The 21,921-nt window shown below is 41.4% G+C and overlaps 1 protein-coding gene across 1 annotated transcript in view; it reads right to left on the bottom strand.

Annotated features, from left to right (window-relative positions):
* Positions 1-21,921, bottom strand: part of URB1 (URB1 ribosome biogenesis 1 homolog (S. cerevisiae)) — an 83,420-nt gene that overhangs the window by 46,843 nt on the left and 14,656 nt on the right. The window contains exons 5-15 of the mRNA XM_006886754.1: positions 21,660-21,756; positions 20,033-20,118; positions 17,742-17,867; positions 16,429-16,553; positions 13,984-14,179; positions 12,335-12,472; positions 9,672-9,845; positions 7,963-8,092; positions 6,993-7,109; positions 4,751-4,863; positions 617-736 (exon numbers count right to left, since the gene is read on the bottom strand). Coding sequence (XP_006886816.1) covers positions 617-736; positions 4,751-4,863; positions 6,993-7,109; positions 7,963-8,092; positions 9,672-9,845; positions 12,335-12,472; positions 13,984-14,179; positions 16,429-16,553; positions 17,742-17,867; positions 20,033-20,118; positions 21,660-21,756 — 1,422 coding nt within the window. The remainder of the gene's footprint in view (positions 1-616; positions 737-4,750; positions 4,864-6,992; positions 7,110-7,962; positions 8,093-9,671; positions 9,846-12,334; positions 12,473-13,983; positions 14,180-16,428; positions 16,554-17,741; positions 17,868-20,032; positions 20,119-21,659; positions 21,757-21,921) is intronic.

Genomic DNA, 21,921 nt, shown 5'->3' with positions numbered 1-21,921 from the left:
GGCCCCATGCCAGCAGGCCCACAGGCTCTGTATTTCTGAAATCAGGCTATATGGGATCATCAGTAATTCAGATATACAGACACAAATCCAGCCGCATCAAGCATAAGAAGGAAGAAAAGTAAATAGACTTATCATTCTCTTCTACTAACTTTAACTGGATATCTGCACTAGAGATGACAGATAAGGTGAAACAGACCAAGAAGCCAGAGATGAGAGAAGAGGCAGATCCACTAAACAGCTCACAGGGAAGGACAGAAATCTAGTATTTAACTGACCAGAACAGTACCAGAAACAACCAATTACCGTATTCCATTTCATCTTCTCTGCAACCCTAAGACTTTATTATCCTCATTCAGTATGAGAAAACTAAGCTCAGAAAAGTTAAGTAATCTGTCCAAAGCCACCCAGCATGTGGCCGAACCAGGATCCATGCTGCTCTCAGGGATGCAGCAAAGTTCAAGACATAAATTAAAACTGCCTTAACATTTACTTTCAAATTTACAATACTCCTAAAAACATTCCTCATGTTAGCAACTATTTTATTTGCCAAGCAGTATTATCAGGATAATCTCTGGAAAATATGTTTGTGAATGAAAAATTAGTAGGAAACACTCACCTTGATGATCAGAAGTTTGGTGGATAACTTGAGCTGTGAATGGCTGCTGGTCAGAAACATTTTCATCATTAAGTAAAACACAGATCTTTCTCCTCCAACAATTTCTGCATCTGGACCTTCCTAAAGTTTAAACATAACATTAGAAAATTAAGGGTGTGTGTATTATTACTTGCAGGACACAAATGTACAGGGTGTTAGATCTTTTCCATCATCTCATTTTAACTCATAACTAGCAAGACTGCTACTGTTTTATATATGAGGAGACTCAAAAGTTCCCCATCTCACCTAAACCCCAAGTTATAGTAGTATGAATAATATAGTAATAAGTAAATGCAGTATATGCTGATTTATTCTCCACAACCTGTGAAGTGAGTACAATGTTGCTTCCACTTTACGTATGTGGAAACCAAGGCACTGGACTGGTAGCAAACGTGCTCAAAGTCACACACCACTGAAACTTTAACACTCGCATCTCTGTGCAGATGTTGTCCTGTATGGTGGGCAGGGACCGAACAGGTCCCAGGGCTCTATCTAGAATGCATTTAGTCCATTTTCTCAGAATGCAACTCCTAACACAATCACTCACTCACACGTACTTTACTGTCATAAAAATAGGTCTCTGGGCCAGGAACACATGTCTCAGAGAAGTACACAGAGCTCCAGTTCCCTGATCCAAAGTCCATCAGTGTTTTACTGCACTGTTCCTTTAGTCCCTTTAATTAGGAAGGACCACAACACTGCACAGCTGTCAGGTGAGCCTGGCCCAGCTGATGGAGTTGGCAGATATATTTCCCAAAATGGTGTCTAAAGAGGAACAAATGGGACATAGGGTCACAGGGCAGCAAGGATCTATCTGAAAGGACTAGGAGTAAGAAAAGCACAGCCCCTCCACGCCCCAGAGCAGAAAGCAGATGAAGAGACTACAGCCCAGCCCCATGGTGCTAGAGGTCCAGCAGCAGGTCTGTTTATTCGTTGTTGACTCACAGTTATGGTACAAACAAGGGGGTTATTAGGGAAGTGAGTGGGGACGGAAAAGGTATCTCACAGTACATGTCAAGGCTTTAGCCCAGCAGTTCCAAGGCATAATTCCTCAGTAAGTCCAGACTCCAGTTTCAGTTCAGCAGTCGAATCAAAATCATCCAGCAAAGTTTGCCTCAGAATAGTTATATCTCAGATGCTTCTTCAAACATCCAGCAAGAACAGTAAACCTTTACCTGTGGCCTGCACAAATGCAAGAAGCCCCAGGACACACCTTGCCACCACCTGTACCCAGCAATGCCACTGTCTCTCACCAGCAGGGTCTTGCTTTCACCAGGGTCTTGCCACCACAAGTCTTCCTATTCAGTGTGGGAAGCACTCTTTAGCTTATCCTAGTCCCACAGCTGATGCTAATTTCCAAGACCAGTTGTCTGTAGTTAAGGTAGCTAAAAATCAGAGGGACTAGCTAATAACAAAAAAAAACCTGACTTTTTGGTTAACACCACAATGGGGCCCAGGAATAACAGTTCTTTCACATTAAGAGGCCTCTGTCCCTAATGGAAGCAAACAGTTGATGTGTACAACAGCTATTTAAAAAGATGGCTGTTGGAATGTATCCAGAAGTACCTGCACCTTAGAAGAAAGGTGTGGCAATCTACTTCTAGAAAAATCAATCAGTCACAGAAAACCTTATGGCACAACATTCTACTGTGTACACATGGGAATGGGACCACCACAAGTAGGCATCAACTCCTTGGGAGCTGCTTCAATGGATTACTGCTTCCTTTTTTTTTTTTTATTGTGGTGAAATATACTCATCACAACACCCAAGATAACAAATTCCACATTTACAATTCAATGGTACTGAGAACATTCTTCACATGATGTGCCATCATGACTGATAGCCTCACCTAAAACACTCTTACCACCATCATGGCAAACTCAATGCCATACAAAGAAAACTCCATTTCCTCCTCCCTGTCTCTTCTGGGAAGCATCAGTAACACTTCTGAGCTCTAAATATTTGCTTGGTTCGTATAAATGAGATCACATCCAAACTGTAGCACAGATCAGCTCATTCGTCTTTGTGGCTGAGCAGCATTCCACTGTGTCAATCCATACCATCGAGGTAAATCTTTTTTTTTTTTTCGCTTACCCATGACTTTGCCAAGCATGATGTCTTTTGCCAGGGATTGCCCTTCCAGATAGTATGTCCAAAGTATGTGGAATGAAGTCTCATCAGCCTCACTTCTGAGGAGCATTCTGGAGCACTTTTTTCAAAACAGACTTGTTTGCTCTTTTGGCAATGTACTTTCTGAGAAACTGCCAAACAGTTTTCTCCAGCAGCTTCACAGTTCTATATTCCTACCAGCAATGTATAAGGGTTCCAATTTCTCCACAATGTCAACAACACTGATTTACCTTTTAACTAAATTATCAACTCCCTAGGCATAGCATCTCTGTGATCTGCTTTCACCACTTAGAGCTGAGACTTTGCAGAGGCTTCCCAACCACTGCTCAGTCTCTTGATGACTATCTTTAATTGGTGCTAAATAAGGGAACACATGTAATGGTTGGCCCACAGGCAGCCCACTTAATGAAAGTTACATAAACTACAATGCAGGACTTTTGGAGAAACAGCACGCAGATCCCAGAGCATTCTTAAACAGTGTCTGGAAATGGTATACATAAAAATTCCAACATGCACTTCCATACAATTATTTCTACATAAGATCTAAGGCACTAAAAAACCAAAAACAATCTGACCTAGTGAAAAACACATCTGTTGTTGTTTTCGTTGAGAAAGACATATGTGCTGCATCTCAAGCTTTCATTATATTTCCCAAAAAGTTCAAGAAGACACTAAAAATGCAGAAGAAAAAAAAAATCCTAGCAATCTGTACTGTTTCCCCAGATTCAACCCTCTACTCGGTTGACATCTATTTCCATCTCTCCTTTATGTTGTCTCAGGAAGAGGACAAAGGAGAAAGATATTATTTCCAAAAAGGCATCTCAGTAATAAGAAAAACAGAAAGCAGTCCAGTAATAATTTGAACACTTCCTACCCCTAATAGTAACGTATATCAGGGAAGTCATGCTAAGCAGTTAATCAGTTGCCCTGGAGTCGACTCCAGCTCAAGGTCATCGCGACCTCAGTCAGAGGAGAACTGTGCTCAACTGCACAACAGGATGGTCAATGGCTAATTTTTCAGAAGTGTGACACTAGGCCTTTCTTCCTAGGCACTTCTGACTGGATTCTAGCCTTTCAGTCTGCATTTCAGTGTGTTAACCCTTTGCACCACCGCAGGGACTCCAGGCACACCTAAGCACATTATACCTTTAAAAGCAAATAGATGTGCAGGTCTCCTGGTTTAAAATCAAGACTGTGCCCTAACAGTCTCTCTAAAAGAGGAGTCATGGAGGGAGGAAATTTTTCAACAATGAAAGAATCTTGGGGTTTTTTTTCCCCAGGGAAAATAATCATTTAATTGATCTTCTTAACTGATTTCCATTTTTTCATTGTTGGACTTTTCTCCCTGCACTTTTCACTCCTGCCCCCTAGTATGCTCTCCTCTTTAAAAAGTAAAAGAAAAATTCTTTCATTGTTATACAATCCCTCCCCCCAAGTCCACTCCACTGTGAAGCCTTCCTTCTGAACTCCTGTCATGACAAAAATACCTAACCATATATCTCTTTTAAACAGTTCTCTCTTTTATCTGTTTCAATGCAGTATACATAATTTAGCCCATCTTCCTCAGTTTCCCTCCAAACCTTATGTCAGTTCTATTTTACATCAGGGGCACTATGCAGTATTTGTCCTTTTGTGACTAAGATATTCCATTTGGCATCATGTCCTCCAGGTGAACTGGGGTTGGGAGTAGAGAGGAAAATGTACAAAAGTGAATGAAAGGAAATCCAAAATTTTCTGTAAACTTTTGTTAAAGTATTAATTTTTAAAAAACATGTATTTGTGATGAATAAATCATTACAATTTTTTGTTGTTGTTAAGAAAAAAAAGAGAGAGACACCATGATCGTCTTCTTGCTCACAACAATGCCAGGGGTCTGATGTATTTCAGAATTTTCCACGTCAAAAAGCCAGTAAGCCCAGTAGAACAGTCCAGTACAAGACTGGAGATCTTTGCTTCACACTTACCTGCGCCTTCAGCCACGAGAACTTGCTGGCGGGCAGCTCCAGGGCCACCTTCAGGATGTGGTGCTGCAGGATGGGTGGGACCTGATCAAGAAGGCCCTGTTCTGACATGACACCTAAGGATGAAAAGGGGAAAGCAGACATTGTCATCTGCAGGCAGGTGTCCAGGCAAGAGGTGCCACTGGCCAAAAGGAGCAGGTAAGAAAACAGCTACATGTCCAGGGCAGACCTGGGGTTTATGCCCCCACATCCTGTATCTCACTTGCACACAGTCATGCTCCCTCCTCTGCCCATGTGCCTGTCAACTAGCACATCTGCTTCTCCCCAAATCAAACTGAAGCAACTGCCATCAAGTCGATTTTGAACTATAGTGACCCCAAGTGTACAGAGTGGATCTGCTCCAAAGGGTTTTCAATCACTAGGACCTTTCAGAAGCAAGTCAGAAGGCCTTTTCTCCAAGGTGTCTCTTGTGTCAAATTACCAACTTTTTTAGTTAGCAGTCAAGTGTTAAATCTTCTGCTATTCAAAAACCCTCTCTTAAGGTCTCCCCAAATCCTCTAATAACAAAATACCCAAAATACAGGGAAGAGGTGCACAGTTCGAATCCACCAGATACTCTGCTGGAGAAGGAGAGACAATCTCCTCCTGTACCAGTCAGATCAGATTTGACGGTACACATACAAAAATAATAAAATTTAAAAAAAAAAAAAAAAAGAGAGACCTTATAATTGAGTGTGTGGAAGAACATGCCCAAAAATACCACCTTTAGAATTAGTATCTATTACTGAAGTAATAGATATTGAAGCAGTTCTTTCTGGTGGATTCGAACTGCGCACCTCTGGGATTGCAGTATAGCTTCTTGCCACTAGGCCACCAGAGCTCACCACAAGATCATTTTTTATTAGACAAAATTCACCACTGAGGGAAACATGGCCAGACAAGTTCAGTGTCACTCTGACAAGATGTGGCTTGAAACTATCTGCCTTGAGTAAAATACGAGGTCTCAAAAAAACCTCATTGCTGTTGAATCAGAATCAACTCAGAGCTGAACTTTCAGCTCATTTTCTGAAGCACATGGAAAGAGACGTAAAGCACGTGGAAAGAGATGGTCCATCTTTGTTTCTCCTGTGGAGAGGCTTGAAGCAGCAGAGAGGCGCTGCCTCCGGGAAAGCAACAGCTCCCGAAGGTCTTCACAACAGCCAGGGTAAGAGCGCCTCTGCAAAAAGCGGGCTAGTTTGAGGTGTTTTTTTGGGGGTGGTGGTGGTGGTGGTGGTGGTGGTTAGAATTTCAAAATATATTTCACATTTTGAGCATCATTTAAAAAAATTCTGTAAGCATTCTAAAAATATTCTTTAAGTCAGAACCAGAGTTATGGTAATAAACAGCCATTTGACAAGGGTACAATAACTTATAAGGGGTATGCTGTACACAGAGGGTTTAAATACGGGGCTGTGCGAACTCTGTGTGGAGACATGCCGCAGAAATCAATAAACAGAGTCCACACGGCTCAGTCTTTGGCAGCCATGGTTGACAGTGTTACTGTGTCCACCCCACTGACCCCAGGCCCATGGCTCCTTTGATGGCTTGCGTTCAGCTCCAGACTACCCCTAGAGTAGCCAAGAGAGTGGGTGGGGGCACCGGTGGGAGGGGAGGGAATAGGGAATTTCTTCAAGGCTTCTCCTTTGCACTCCATTCCTAGCTGTACCTCTGTTCCTTTGGAAAGAGGCTGTAGAGTTAACTTGGATAATCTTAGTTCTAAATTGTCCACAACAGGACAAGTAAGAGAGGCTTCTCACGCTCCACTCACCGCTAAGTGAGCTCCTGACAGTACTAGAGGAGGACAAGTTAGTATTTAACATGTTGTCAGCTGTCGTTGAGTTGATTCTGACAAGACTAGATGTGTATCAAGTAAAACTGAGTTCCATGAGTTTTCAAGGCTTTGACCTTTCAGAAGCAGATCATCAGTTGTGTTCTGAGGCAGACAAAAGCCTTCTAGAGGGGTTCAAACCTCCAACCTCTGAACAAGTAAGTCAAGTGCTAAACTGTTTCTATCACTCAGGAGCTCCATTTCTAAAATATTGATCCAACTTAAAATAATCATGCCGGTGGATCAGGCATGTCAGCAAAAGTAACCACCAGTCTTCCCGGTCCTTGGCGCTAGGACCCTGTGCTGTTTTGTCAGCACATCCTTTAATTTCCCCAGCAGACACAGCATGAGGTGGGGTCTGCAACTCTTGAGACACACCTTTCAGGAGCTTGCTGAAGTCGAAGTTGTACTGCATGACCACGTGGGGGACCACCTTCTGATACAGGCATATGACCTGGAGCAGAACTGCTTTCAAGAGAATGGTTTCCGCATCATCTGGACCAAAACAAAATGACTGTAAGTAACAAGTATACTCTTCTTTTTCTTAAGTCTGCAATCGGCAAGCAAGCAAACTACACACACGACCACAACAGTCAGCTGCATGCTAAAATGCTTCGAAGCAGTTTGCAAATTATAACCCCTGGATGGATTCAAACTATAAACAAATCCAACTAGATTAAGTTTAAAAATCCACAAGGAAGTTTGTTCTAATTGCCTGGATTTAAATGTCCACCTCACTGCAGGCACCTTGGACTATGACTGTGTTTTAGTGCCCTCACCTATCCAGTTAAGACAGCAGCCTTTCCAGCTCTCACAAGGCTGTTGTAGGATCACGTGATGTGACATATAAGGCACAGCGCCCCTAGTGACAAGGTCTGAATCAATATTCTTATCACAGTATTTCTAATGAGGGAGACTATGTGGCCCACCTCTATCTGTAGATTGAAAGAAGGGCCCCACACTGAAAGGCCCAAGCATATGATACACCAAGTTCTAGTCTTTAGACATACTGCTTAAGTACATTTCTAATACAAATTACAATTCAACCTAATGATGCTATACTAATTCTTGTCCTAAGGGAAAAATACATATGGTCGCTATGAGTCGTAGGGTCACTATGAGTCGCAGGCGACTCAACGGCACATAACAACAACAACAACAACAAGGGAAAAATGTTCCCAAGCCAATAAAAAAGTTGGGAGGAGGGGGTTGGGAGTGGTGGGATATACAAGGTGCTGCCATAGTCAGAGAAGCCGTCAAGCTAGAACTGCTCTGAGAAGCCCCTGGACAGGAGCCGTGTGGGGCTGCCCGTCCCCTGTGCACAGACATGGTCCCACGGGGCCCTCACCACTCTGGGGAGCCACATCAGTAGCTGAAGCCTCATCTCCCTTCTCCTTTCCCTTCTCATCTTCTGGGTTGGCCTCTTGTTTTCTAAGTGATTGCCAGACCCACACAACAGTGTTCAGATCTGGTAAAATCTACAAGAGAAAACAAACAAAATCAGTCACCCTGAACAAGAAAAAAAAAAAAAAAGGAAAAAAAAAGCAGCAAATAAACTGAGCACATGCTAACAAGAAGAAAAAAAATAAAAGGGTACAGGTCTAAGCACACGAGACAGAAAATCTTTGTGAGTGAGAAAGTCTATATATGAGAGAATTTGAATATGTACGAAAATGTCTGCATATGTATGTGAGAACCAGTTATGTGAAAGTATGCACAAGAAAGTTTGTTTATCTGTATTTGTATGATAGAAAAGGGGGGGGAAGAGTGAGAGTGTGTGCACACACACACTAGGGGTGGGGGAACAGGGAGAAAACAAGCCCGTTTCTTTTGAAGCTTATTTTGTATCTGTATATTTCTAGAACTTTACAGATTTGATGAAAAGAAAAATTCTGACATGCAAAACAAATCCCTTAACATTTGTTCACTGAAGTAAAGATTCTGAGAACAAAGAAACATTTTTATGATCCTCTGAGTTATCCTGGCATTACAGCGGTAAGCACTTGGCTGTAACCAAAGGGTCAGCAGTTCAAATCCACCATGTGCTCCAAAGGAGAATGATGTGACAGTCAGCTTCTGTAAAGATTTACAGCCTTAGAAAGCCTACAGGGTAGCTCTGCTCTGTCCTATACTTTCATAAAGAATCGAAATCAACTTGATGGTACACAAAAATTGCTCTGGAGGAAAAAATTCTAGAGCAGCTGGGCAGTTTGCAGAAGACTCCCGCCTTCCTTCTTGCCCCATAAAGCACTTGGGGGGGGGGCAGGGAAGGGGTTTGTATGGGACAGTCGCTAGAGGGAGGGAGCCACCAAGAGCACCCCAGCCTGAGGGCCCAGGAACACACAATCATACTGTTCCTATGAGAACAAGGGCATCGTCTACATTTTCATTTTTTTTTTAAAAGGTTTCAAGTTCAATAGTCACACTCTCTCCAAATACAAAAAGCAGTTACAATTCAACTGAACACAGAAGCTGTGTGCAAAGTTATGGGGAACCGAGACATTGTATAAAAAGTTAGGTCAAAGGTGGCTTTGTGGTTTGTTGGGGGTTTTTTTGTGTGTATTTTTTGAGGGTGTGGCTCTTCCTCAGTCACCTGAAGTCAGCAAAGAGATGAAATAGCCTATCAATAGCTGACCCACAGTAAAAATTGACAAATTCTCAAACTAAAAAAAAAAAAGGAAGAGGGAAAACATAATTACAAAAGAAAAAAGATCTGTCACTGCCTCCTCTCTGCATTTTGCTCATGGGTTGATGGTTTGTTTGTTTTTTTTTTAAGTTTTCAACTTTTTTCTTTTTCTTTTTTTTTTAAATCCGGGCTTTTGGATCCTCATTTACGTGTGACATCACCGCCTGTAATCCTAAGTGGTATGTTTTATTAGTTGATCTTTATCACCCATGCGATAATACCCACTTGCCTTACCAATCTTGTAGCTTCAGCAATAATTAGCATCCACCCTCTGCCCTCCCTATTTCTTAACCTAATGTCCTCATTTGTAGATCTGAAGAAAAGCCCCAGAAAATTGTTGGGAAGGCACATTTCCTGGTTTGTACACCTACCTTGCTCAGGGCTTCTCTGAAGAGCTGCACGAATTCCTCCATCATCACAGATGTGTAGACACCTGATTCTTGCCACACTTCTTTATTCAGACAGTAATCAATATTTTTTAATGCTCTCTTCAAAATGAAGGAAATAAGGGACAAGGCTGTGTGCTTCACTGATTTGCTGTCCAACTGAGTAGAAAAAAAAGAAGTGTTAAAAGTGCAAATGTCTATAAGAACATAGGTAGACACAACCTAAGTGTGATCGGCCTCAGACTCTTTTCCTAGACAGGTCAGATGAGACTGCTAGTCTCTGCCTTCAGATGAGAGGAGGCTGTCTGAGGGCCTGGCAGACCTGACATTCCCCAGGAAGGTTGGTATTAGAATCAGGTCATGTTTTTGTCATCTCTCTGTGTTGAGTAAACCTCTCTGAAAACCACTTAGATACTAGTATGGATTACCTGCACTAGCTGACCCGCTGGCGGATTTTCAGAGGCAGTTAATCATAAAGGGCGGAGACTGTCTATCCTCCTCCTACAGAGCAGCCGGTGGTTTTGAACCCCATGCCTTTGGGATTGCAGTTCAGCTTCTTGCCAGTAGGACACCAGAGCTCATTATTACAATCAGGTCATGGTTTTGTTTTTGTCAACTGTCTGTGTTGAGTTAACCTCTCTGAAACCCACTTGGCTGGTATGAATTATCTGCACTGAAAACCCTCACGAGAACCTAAGTAGTCATTATTATAAGCATTTAACATTCTGGTGGTAAGAAAGCACATTACCAGACTGCTTTAGTATTTAAAAAAATCACCTCGAGGCTCAGAAGATATACAGACCCAAATCCCAGGGTGTCCACAGCTCAGGTTCCCTGTTCACATTCAGAATGATGACCAGGAGGGTCTTCAAAGTTCTCACTCTTAAAGAGACACTGTGCAAGCTCTCAGGACCTGTGGTATGACCCAGCATGGGAAAAGATGTGGGCCCCAGCAGCACTGGGGCATCAGTGGGGAGTCACTAAGAAAGAAAGACCTGCAGGCCCCAGTGCCAGACCTGCTAATTCACATGCTGCAATCACACCACTGCAGAGTCATAATCCCTCATGATAAAGTACTAATTTTGTGGACTGCCTACCACAAAACAGACAGGCTAACTAGCTGGGTATGAACTGTGCATATTAAGATTTGGAAAACAACAACAAACAGAGCAAAAAACCTTTCTGCTTGACACCAGAGAGGACGCCTTTTCTCTGACCCTCACCTCACTGTCCACTCTCAAAACAAATTCTGGATGTATCAACAAGTATCTCATGTCACTATATAAATGAATGTATATACTACACCCCTTTCGAGTGACTTCCACTCATCACCAATGGAGTCAGGTCCTGCCTGGATAACCCACCGTTGGCAGGCCATGGCTGCGCCCCATTCAACTGATGTGCACCCGACCAGCTAGCATGCCTGGGAAGGCCAGCAAAGGCAGAAGACAGGAGGGCAGCAGTGGAACTGCCCCTGAGAAGTGCAGGCTTTATACCACTCTGAAGACGTGGACTCCATCTGACAGGAATTCAGGCAAACTGGGTTTAGGGTAAGGTCAGCAGCATGGCACAAGATCCAGGTTGGCAACAGCTCACCTGAGCCCATAAGGAGCGGAAGCAAAACACACAAACACCCTCAGAATGTGGCTTCTAAGGAAACTCGGGAAGCTTTTTAAATAAATGAAATCCAACAAGCAATTTTTTTCCATGAATGTATCTTTCAAAAATACCTAAAAAACAGCTGGTCCTCAAAGGAAATATTTCCCATAAACAGCCTTAATGCTGCTCACTTAAACCAGAGAGAAAGGATTTACTGGGCTGGTTTCAATCTTAACCGAGCAGAAATCCTAAACAAACGAGACTTTAATAAACAGCACTGGGCTGTACTTTATCCACTTGTTTTCCTTGGATTTATTCTCCTCGACTCCCAAAATGCACTTCTATCACCTCGATTCCACTTCACAGGGAATGTACAGGACAGAGAAGAACTGCACACAGGAATGCCAAGGCTACAGACCTCTATAGAAGTTGATTGCCTCATCTTTCTCTTGCAGGGTAGCTGGAGGGCTCAAACTGCCAACTTCTTGCTTAGAAAATACATTAACTGCTCTGTCAAGAGGGCCTCTTTCCCACCTCACATGTCTAAGTCTAGGACAATTGCAAACCATCAGCACACTCGGCTACTAAGCAAACGGCTGCACATCTCAGTCTACTCAGAAACTCCTGGAAAGAAAGGCCTAGCAATCATTTTTTTAAAAGCAGCCCATGAAAACATCATGGAGCACAATTCTACCCTGGCATAAGTGGAATGACCAGGAGCCAGTGCTGTCTCCATGGCAAGCAGTCCTGGTAAGCAGGCCAAAAGCCTCACAGGAATCCACAGGCCTGGGCTCTGTGCTGGCGCAGGGACAACATGAAGCCAGTCCTTCTCTGGAAGGACTGTGACTCCAGCTCTAAGGCGTTTACCTAGGTGAGTAGACAGGGTTACTTATAAAGCTATTTCAGACTAACATCTTTGTCCCAGGACCCTCAGAGGCTCACAGACAAACATGATCAAATACACCCCGGTCAGTGTTCTCCAAAGAACCACAAAGTATGAGTGGGTTTATCGGAAAAATTCTAGAAGTGGAATGAAAAGAAGCTCTTACATTTAGTGCTTGAGTGAACATGCTTTTATTGCAGACCAGGGGTACAGTGGTCACCATCACCATCTGGAGGAGTCGAGGCAAAGGGATAAACTCTCTGGTCTGAAATGCCCGGGAAATCTCTGGCTGGGCTTCATAAATCTATGAAAGGCGGAAAAAATAATTAGTTGGTGCCAAAGGTAAATTTCAAATGCCTTTATCACAACACAAGGCTTCTGTACATTTAGGGGAAAGAAAACTTAAGCAAGCCACACATTCCTACTGAAGAATTTGTGCATGCATTTCTCTTTTTAGATGAGGAAGTGTTTCTATGATCAGGAGGAAATCCCCCTCAGGACTGGTACTCAGAACAACATTTCCCAGCTAATTTCAAGTTATTCTAAGTATTGGAAATATTGTTGTTAGGTGTCAACAAGTAGAAACTGACTCACAGCTGACCCTCTAGCAGGTTTCCAGAGGCTGCAAATCACATGAGAGGAGACTGACCATCTTTCTCCCTCAGAGCAGCTGTTGGATTTGAACTGCCTGCCTCTAGGCTGGTAGCGTAACTTCTTACCACTAAGCCATCAGAGCTCTCCAAAGTATCAGAAATAACAATGTTTAAAAACTCTCCTACTATCGAGACTTTTCTCTAGTTTTAGCCTACTGAGCTAAGACTCAAAAGATTCACACTCATGAAAAATCTGACTGGATGAAGAAGATAAAACTGGCTCAACAAATTCAAAACACATGTCTTCAAACTTGATGAAAAACAAATGTTAAAATATCATCTCACCCCAGTCAGAATAGCAAAATTTAACAGAACAGCAAGCAACAAATGCTGACAAAGTTGCGGAGAAACTGGAACCCTTATTCACTGTTGGTGGGAGTGTAAAATGGTGCAGCCACTGTGGAAAGTGGTGTGGCGCTTTCTCAAAAAGTTGCAAATACGAGATACCATTTGACCCTGCAATTCCACTACTGGGAATATACCCCAAAGAAACCATAACTGACACCCAAGCAGATATATGCACACCCACGTTTATCGCGGTTTTGTTCACAATAGCAAGGAGCTGGAAACAACCCAAGTGCCCACCAACAAACAAATGGATAGAGAAGCTGTGGTATATTCACACAATGGAATACTACGCTGCATTGAAAAACAAGGAACTCATGCAGTATTATTCAAAATGGGTGACCCTGGAGGACATTATACTGAGTGAAATATCTCTCTTATAAAAGGACAAATACTGCATGGTGCCACTGTTGTAGAATGGGACTGATATCAGGGTTGGTGTAAGACTGAGAAAAACTGGATAAATTATGTATGCTGCATTGAAACAGATGAGGGAAAGAACAGTTTAAAAACGATATATGATAGGGTATTATGGTTATCACAAGAATCCAGAATTAAGATTGCACAGTGGAGTGTACTCGGGGCAGGGGGGTGGAGTGTACTCGGGGCAGGCAGATGGAGTGTACTCGAGGCAGGGGTGTGTGTGTGTGCAGGGGGATTGTATACCAATGAAAGAATTTTACTTTTCAAAGAGAGGAGCAAACTGGACGGAGGGCTAGGTAGGGGGAAAAGTGCAACAATGAATGAATGGAAATCCAAAATCTCTGTAAGTGTTCATTAAAATTAATAAAATTTAAAAAAAATCCATGTTCTTTACCTTGTTTAAAAGCCTGATATTATTTGACCAAGTTGACTTCACTCGTGGGAGGAAGGAAAATGTTACTTCCTTGAAATACTTGTTCAGTAAGTCAGGGCACACTTTCAGAATGTTCACCACAAGTTCAGCCACCAGCTCGTCATCCGCTGCAGTTTTCAGACCCAACAAGAAGTGCAAGAGGGTCAGGTTTCCTCCTCTGTTTAGAGAGGGAGAGAGAAAAGAGGATTGGTACTTGGTATTATTCTAAAACACAAACAAAAGCTAAACCCACACCTTGTGCTGTGCAGGGGTGTTAAATGTTATCCTAAAAAGGTACCAAAACAGAGCAGGGCCAGCAGGGAGTTGTTAAGCTACTCTAAGAACTCAGAACTCTACTGTCTGTAGCACCTTGGCTCACCCTCAGTAAACAGAGTTGTAACACAGCAATAGGGCATATCTGAGCTCTGGTGGACTTCCACAATCATTTGTCTATATCTATGGCTATATATGCACTACAGCACTATAGAGTCACCACAACAGAAACCAAACGTCCCAAAAGCCTTATAAAATACTGACTAGCTAGCCTCTTAGAGGAAGCATTTCTCAATTCCTGCTCTACATTAGCTCCAGAAGCACAGAGAGTAAGCACCCAGCTGTCAAGTTATGTTGGCAGTTCAAACACAATAGCTGCTCCACAGCAGAAAGATGTGGATACTCTGCATCTATAAAAAAGAAACCTACAAGGGCAGTTCTACTCTACTCTGTCCTGAAGGGCTACCAGTCAGAATTGACTCGATGGCAACAGGTCTGCTTTTTGGGTTATGGCTCTTCTCTAGAATGCTCTGCTTTCAACAAGCACCGACTATGTGGTGAGCACTAGCCCAGACACTGGGACCAAAGCAGTGAATAAAACAGACTAACCCAACAGAGAATTCTAGGGTACAGGAAGGAATATCAGAGAATGAATTAACAAATAAAACAGTGGTAAGTCACAGCAAGAAGTTGAAGCAAAAAATAAAAAAAAGAGTGCCCATGGGGTGACTGCCCTCAAAGGTGCTGACAGGCAAGGCCCAGCGCGAGTGGAGGCCTGAGTGAAATGAAGGCCCATTTCTGAAGACAACCCATCTTCCTTTGTTATTAACTTCCCACAAACAAAACTCCTTTCCTCTCCTCTTAGCACAACAATTTGTCTTTTGTCTTATGTTCTTGGTTTCTAAAATTTATATAAACCGGAGCTTATTCCACATAAACCCACATCCACAAGCTAAATCAAAACAGTCACACACAAAATTATCCTTTATTACATGGGCTTAAGTATGAAGGGGGAAAAAAGTTTGGGTTTTGTTTTTTTTTTAAATAAAAGAAAAAGGAGAGAAAAATGTATGCAATTTAAACATGATGCTGTATTATACTAGACCATTAAAGTCTACTGTTACATTTTACCAGAAAAAAAGAGCTCATTCTTACTAATGAGAATAGTTACACTATCTCCAAAGCAAAGTTTAAAAAGAGAGAAAAAAGAAAAAGGAAAGATATAGGAGGTTAAGTTACAGTAATCTCAGATGCCAAGAGTCCACCCCCACAGTGGGAGAAAAATTTTCTATGTTATCCCATTCTGAGGAAATCATTTCCTAACTGGCTGAAACTAGGATTAAAATCAGTATCTTAGCCTTACTGTGTAATGCCATGAAGCCAAGGGGGTAAGAAATAAGATAAAGCCATTCATAATGGCTAAAAAAATATATCTGATATTTTTATTGTCAAGATGAGGCAAAAGCAAGCTGACGAACAAGAGAAATAACAGTACTCTATTTTGGTTATTTAACAAATAATTAACATGGACATTGATTGTCCATACAGGACTCTAAAGTTCAAAAAAACATATTCCAAAGTCAGTATTTCCCTATTGATGAAATGCTATAAAAAAACCTGAGAAATATGAAATAAAACACAAAACCAAGATTTAAAAATTCTAATTCTTGACAATCTATCTTTGAAGTGGAGGACACTGTTTCAGTGTTGGAGATGCTGAAGGCAGATTTCCCGAGTTCCACTCTGAGCTCCTGCCACATACCAGTTTATATTACTGTACATTACCAAACTTCTCAGTGCCCCTTCTCATCTGCAAAACTGAAATAACAGCAGTTCTAGTCTCAGGACAGTTGGGATACCAGCCCAGATCTTATCCCCCCTCGGAGAGCAAGTGTGACAGACTGGCTCTCAGATCCGAGGGAGACACTCTCGAGCGAATATATTACACAGGCAGTGCCTCCCCGGTGAGGCATCGCCACCATGTGCCCCGAGACCGTGGTGCTTAGGACACAAAATTAACAGAAACTTTCTGGGTCTGATATATTTCACCCTTGAATAGAGCTAATGTCCAAAATTCTAGTTTTAACTTACTACGATTTCAATCATCAACAGGATTCTCACTAGAATGTTCTGCACAACAGTTTCACAAATTACCTTCCATAGGTGCCAAAGGAGGCATCATAAAAATTAATCCCATGCTTGAGCGAACAGCAGAGGTCCATCAGGAAGTTATGGACCAGCTCTCTCACCATGGTTTTCCCAGCATCTTCAGCAGAATCCTGTGAGGGTTGTGAAAAGCTCAATGAAATTCAAAATGCATGAACCTTAGTAACAGTTACAGGCCTGAGAGTGGACATCATATGCCTAATGACCATTAACAAAGTATTTTAAATTATTGCTAGGTTTCATTCCAGAACACAAACAACAAACAAAACTGGAAACACACAGATTAAGAATAAAGAAGTTCTTTAAAAAGATGGGCAAGTTTAAACCTGTATTTTCAAATAAGCTTATGAATGACTAATTTCTCTTGCTCTTTTAAACAAAACTGCACATTTGAGAGGATGTTTATTATGCCCCCGGGGCTTCCTGGTAATAGAGCATTCAAAAACATGTTCAAAACAAGGGCAAGTCGTGAAGATAAAAGGAAATAAAAAAACAAACCCTTGAAAAGTTAAATTACTGTAAGGAAATCTGAGCCTTAAGTACTCTGGCCAAGTCCATGTTCAGAAGCACCTTAGGAAAAATGAAAATCAGGAAAATTCAAGCAAAAAATACATCGTCCTTGAGCCAACAGGAAAACTGGACTGCCGGCACAGGAATTACTGTTACATGTACATGTCATGAAGCAAGGTATGTACATGAGATTCTAACACAAAGAAACAATACTCAAAACTCTAAAAGGATATGAGGACTGGAAGGGGAAAAAAGGCAAAAAAAAAAAAAAAAATCACAGCTCTCCCATTGATTCTGCCTGGTAGTGAGTGAGCCTGTGCACTACAGAGTAGACCTGTGAATGACAGGGGTTCCTGGATTGCGATCTTTACAGAAGGAAGAGAAAGAGTTAAAAAAGGGGGGTCCATTAAGCAAGTGTCACTCAGCCAAAGAGAATTCTTACTCTTGCTCATTAGAAAGAAAAGTTAAAAATTATTGAAAACCAAATTAAATCTTCTTAAATCGGATAAGTATTAGTATGACTGTAGGCCAAAAGATTAAATGGGAAGATTCTTAAGGCAGATAAGGCCAACCCAAAGGCCAGCGGCTCAACCTACCAGCTGTGCCATGAGAGAAAGATGGGTATAACCTCCCCTGTGATTAACTGCCTCCAAAAACTCACTGGATGGTCACCTATGGGTCAGTTCCAACTCAACAGTGAGTCACAACAACAACAACAACAAAACAACAGTGTTATTATTAGAGTCGATGAACTCACCAACAATGAGGGCATTTGAAAACAAGAACCATACCTTGACACTCTCCGTGTCCACATCCGTGATCCCCTTCCAGGAATAGAGAGTCGCTATCTGGTTCAGTAACTGTCCAGTGAAGAAACGTACCTTCTGTGTCTTTGTGATATTTTTATTATGAACTACCTAAACACAATAAAACAAATGAACGCAATACAATTATTTTTTTAAGTAGTTTTAACTATTTGTCTTCATTATAAAATTCTACATAGCTATGTTAGTACCAACTGCTTTTTTATTTTGTACTTCATCAGGGTAATTGTAGGTGATTCACCATTACAGCTTTTGTTTGTTTGTTTGTTCACAAACTCTGATCACTCATCAGGAAAGGACTTGTCTTTAAGATGCAGGTCTTAGGAAAGAAACAGCAGCATAAAAAGAGAGTTGGGGGGGGGGAAACAATGAATTAATGGAATTCCAAAATCTCTGTAGATGTTCATTGAAATGAAAAATAAACAAACTAAATTAATTTAAAAAAAAAAGAGAGAGAGTTGGTTTGCCTACTTCAAGGAGAGGTAAAAGTGGAGGAAGAAAACGTCTCAAAAAGCTCAGCTTCAAAAATGTCTAATAATACTTCCTAGAAGCAGAAACTGCTTTCATGTGGAAAGAGATTTGCACTAGGGTTTTTTGAGAACATGGAGTTTTAATTTCTTATATTGAAAGAAGCAGCTGGGCTTATTCCATCTTAAACTGGGCACAAAGAAACTTTTCTGCACGCCAGAAGGGAGTTTGGAGGAGGTCAGGAGCAAGCAATGGCATTTTTATTTATTTTTACTCCCTGGGAAAGGAGATGTTGTAATTCTGGAAATTGAAATCATCTTTCCAAGGTTTAGGATCCCTTTGTGTACCTAGAATTCCTCAAGGCTGTCTTAAGTATATAAAATGTGTTTTCAGACACTTGAAACATTAAAGGATTTGTTTTTATATTTTAACAGTATTGAAAAATAAAAGTAATTCTACAAATACCTGGAAATTTGACAAATGAAAAAGAAAAACACCACTCACCAATCTCCCTACCATCTTATTATCCCCTAGTACTATTGGGCTGCATGATCTTTTAGTCTCTTCCATTCTGGAACTAGTTCACATATTCTTTTCTCATTTTTCAAAGACCATTGAGATTAACATATGGTTTAACATGGTTTTGTGCCTGTTTTTACTTATGCATTGTGACTTTTTTTCTACATTGTTAAAAATTCCTTTAAAATATCATTTTGGTAGACAGAATATTGCTCCATCCTGACTGAAATAATATGTAATTGCTCTCTGATACTTCCATCTTATCAAAGTTTTTCCAAATTCCAGCTTAGACACAAAATCACGCTTTTTCTAAAGTCTTTATATGTATCTCTAAGGACTTGGCACAAGGTCTCAGGAGTAGAAATGTGCCGTAAACTTCCTCGCCGAGAATGTCTGGAGGTATGGTTTTGGTGTGTACACCTCTAGAACATTCCCAGCGGTTCTGATGCACATTCCTCAGATAGGGAACAAATGTACCTGAGGGTCTGTGCTCTTTTCAAGATATTTATCACATACTTTCAGAACTGCTGTCTTTCTCCCAGGAAAGCATTTGCTTCAAAGCTTCTTTACCAGCATTAAACAGAATAATTTCTAAAACAGTCCTAGCTAACTTGGGGAACCACTGCCTTGCAGTCAATTCTGACTCTCAGAGACCCTGCATCAGGTTTCTAAGGCTGTCAACTTTACAGGAGGAAAATGCCCACCTTTCTCCCACAGAGTAGCTGGTGGATTTGAACTACTAGCCATTTACTTAGCACCTCACTCAACCACTCAGGCTCCTTCATTTGGGGAAAAGCCAAATACAGTAAGGAGATGATCAGCACAATATCACTAATGAAAAGAACACTTAGTGCACAGAGAATCCTGAAATATCAGCAATAATAACCATTAAGAGGCAACCTGACCCAAAATATTTTGCAAACTATGAAAAATGCATATTCTTTGTCATTTATAGCTCACAAATATTGAATTTTTTCTGTGAGATGCTAACCAACAGCTAAAGCTCCTGGTAGGAAGCACAGCAGTCTTGCCTCATTGGTAGCTCTTAACTTTCCTAACCTTCTAGCCCCTGGGTTTGCTCATCACCACAAACAAATGTCTGCCAAAGAAACAGTTTTCCAGTCAACTTGAAGACTGCAAACCAACACAATGAATGGAGAAGATGTATAACATGAGATATTACAGTTCCAGAGTTCTGCAAGACTCTGATGGTTATCTCATCACTCATAGGGAAAAAGAAACAGAAAAAAATGATGGTTCTGAAAACGTACCTTTGTTTTCAGTGTGGATAACAAGAGACTGATGGTAGAAATCCTGTCTTCCTTTACGCCTGAGCTAAAAATGCAGGGAATGAATTCTGAAAGCAAAAGTTTAAAAGTATTCAAGACAAAAGTTAAGCATTTTGAAAACAAAGTAGAGACTATTACTATTTAAAAGACAAAGCAAACCATGCCTTTTTTTCCTTAAAGTCTTTGGTTTTTCAAATTGAAGAAATTCACGTTTCTTTTAAAGTGCAGTAAATAGGACCTAAAGATGAAACAGTATTTTGCTGTAGAATCAGGTCTGAGTCATGAAAATCTTGACCACCAGACAACTGCGCTCTACAGTTTTCAGTGGCTGATTTTTTTTTTTAACAGATTGCCAGGCCTCTCTTCCAAGACATCGCTGGGTAGACTCAATTTGCCAACTATTCAGTTAGCAGCCAAACACAGAACCATCTGTACTATCCACTGATTCCTATATATGCTTAGAGATATGTTTAAAATGGTATTGATCAACTATTGATTGGTGGTAAAATTTTAATTTTCAACTTACATAAAAAAAAATACCACCTAACCAAATTTCTATTCATATCTTTAATTATCTCTTTAGAAGCTGCTCAAACATTTTAAGTTTTGATGCTTTCAGACAAAATGTCCTCTGTAGATATACCATGACATTTATCTCTGCCCTGCTGGTCCTTCATAAAATGGCCAGATGATTCAGGAAATGCTAGGGAGACTACTGGCCCCTCTTACAGGGCAGCAGTGATCATCACCCACAGGACTCGGCACAAAGCAGGACAAAATCTGCCCATTGCACCTGCAAAGACAGCGGCCCTTCTACTATGGAGCTTCCCACTATAGCAACACAGCAGTCGCACAGGCCAGGACTGCTGATGTGCACAGTGATCAACACCTGCTGGTCACCTTCAGGAGGGAGAGTAGGGTCCTCTCTGGTCCCTCAGGTACAATGGACTTCATACTGTTCCTCTCCTAGCAGTTCCCCTAAGTTCCAGTCAGGACACAGGCGCACTTCACCTTTCATGACTCGGCATGATCTGGTGACACTGGCTCACAATGAACGTCTGTCATGCATCAAGCACAGCCTTAAGTTTGTAAAAAGTCACTTGCTGTGGCTTTTACAATCATACTGAAATTCTTAATAAAATGCAAGTATTACTAAGAAAAACCATTATGGCCACTCACTCTAGGGAGACAGCAATCAGTAATTAATCAAGCTGGAATTCTTTGAAACCCTATTTCAGATATTCTGTAACATTGGGCAAAAACACCAAAGTTATATTTTATCTTCTAAAACTTGATGACTAAAAGTTAGGCAGACAGGGATATGAGTTTGTGAATGTTCTGAGCCATAGAGCCTCTTGTCTACACCAAGTGTTTGTCTCTCTGTGGCCTGATGTCTACCCTGTTGGTGATGATGGTCTAGCATTCTGGCTTCTGAGCAGCTATCTTAAAACCACACTGACTAGCACTCCACCACACTGAACCTTCACGCTAACATCCATGGCACCTGCAAAAACTACAGATTTTTCTAAAAGCTACAGATTTTTCAACCTGGTGAATATATGATGCGCATTAGATTTGAATGTCCTCAGGAGGAAAGGAGAACACATACCTTTCAGTTCCAGCACTTGCACAATGGTGGTGTCATCGCCAGCAATTAAGAAGGAAAGGGCAAACTGGATGTAGGCCAGCCGAACATCAGGTACACCCTAGAGAAAGAGGAGGAGCAGGAGTCACCTGAAGACACACACACTGCCAACCCAAGCTGACCACAGTGAACACAGCACACACCTCCTGCCAATGTCACAGAGGGCTCCCAAGGCTACAGGGATACAACCATCACATTAGAGAAAATAAAACCTTTTCCTATTCTC

This window comes from Elephantulus edwardii, unplaced genomic scaffold (genome assembly GCF_000299155.1).
Source record: "Elephantulus edwardii isolate Elephantulus edwardi_28Jun2011 unplaced genomic scaffold, EleEdw1.0 scaffold00051, whole genome shotgun sequence".
Classification (NCBI taxonomy): Eukaryota; Metazoa; Chordata; class Mammalia; order Macroscelidea; family Macroscelididae; genus Elephantulus; species Elephantulus edwardii.
Note: the sequence above shows the minus strand (reverse complement) of the source record. Positions and strands in the feature narration are given on the sequence as shown.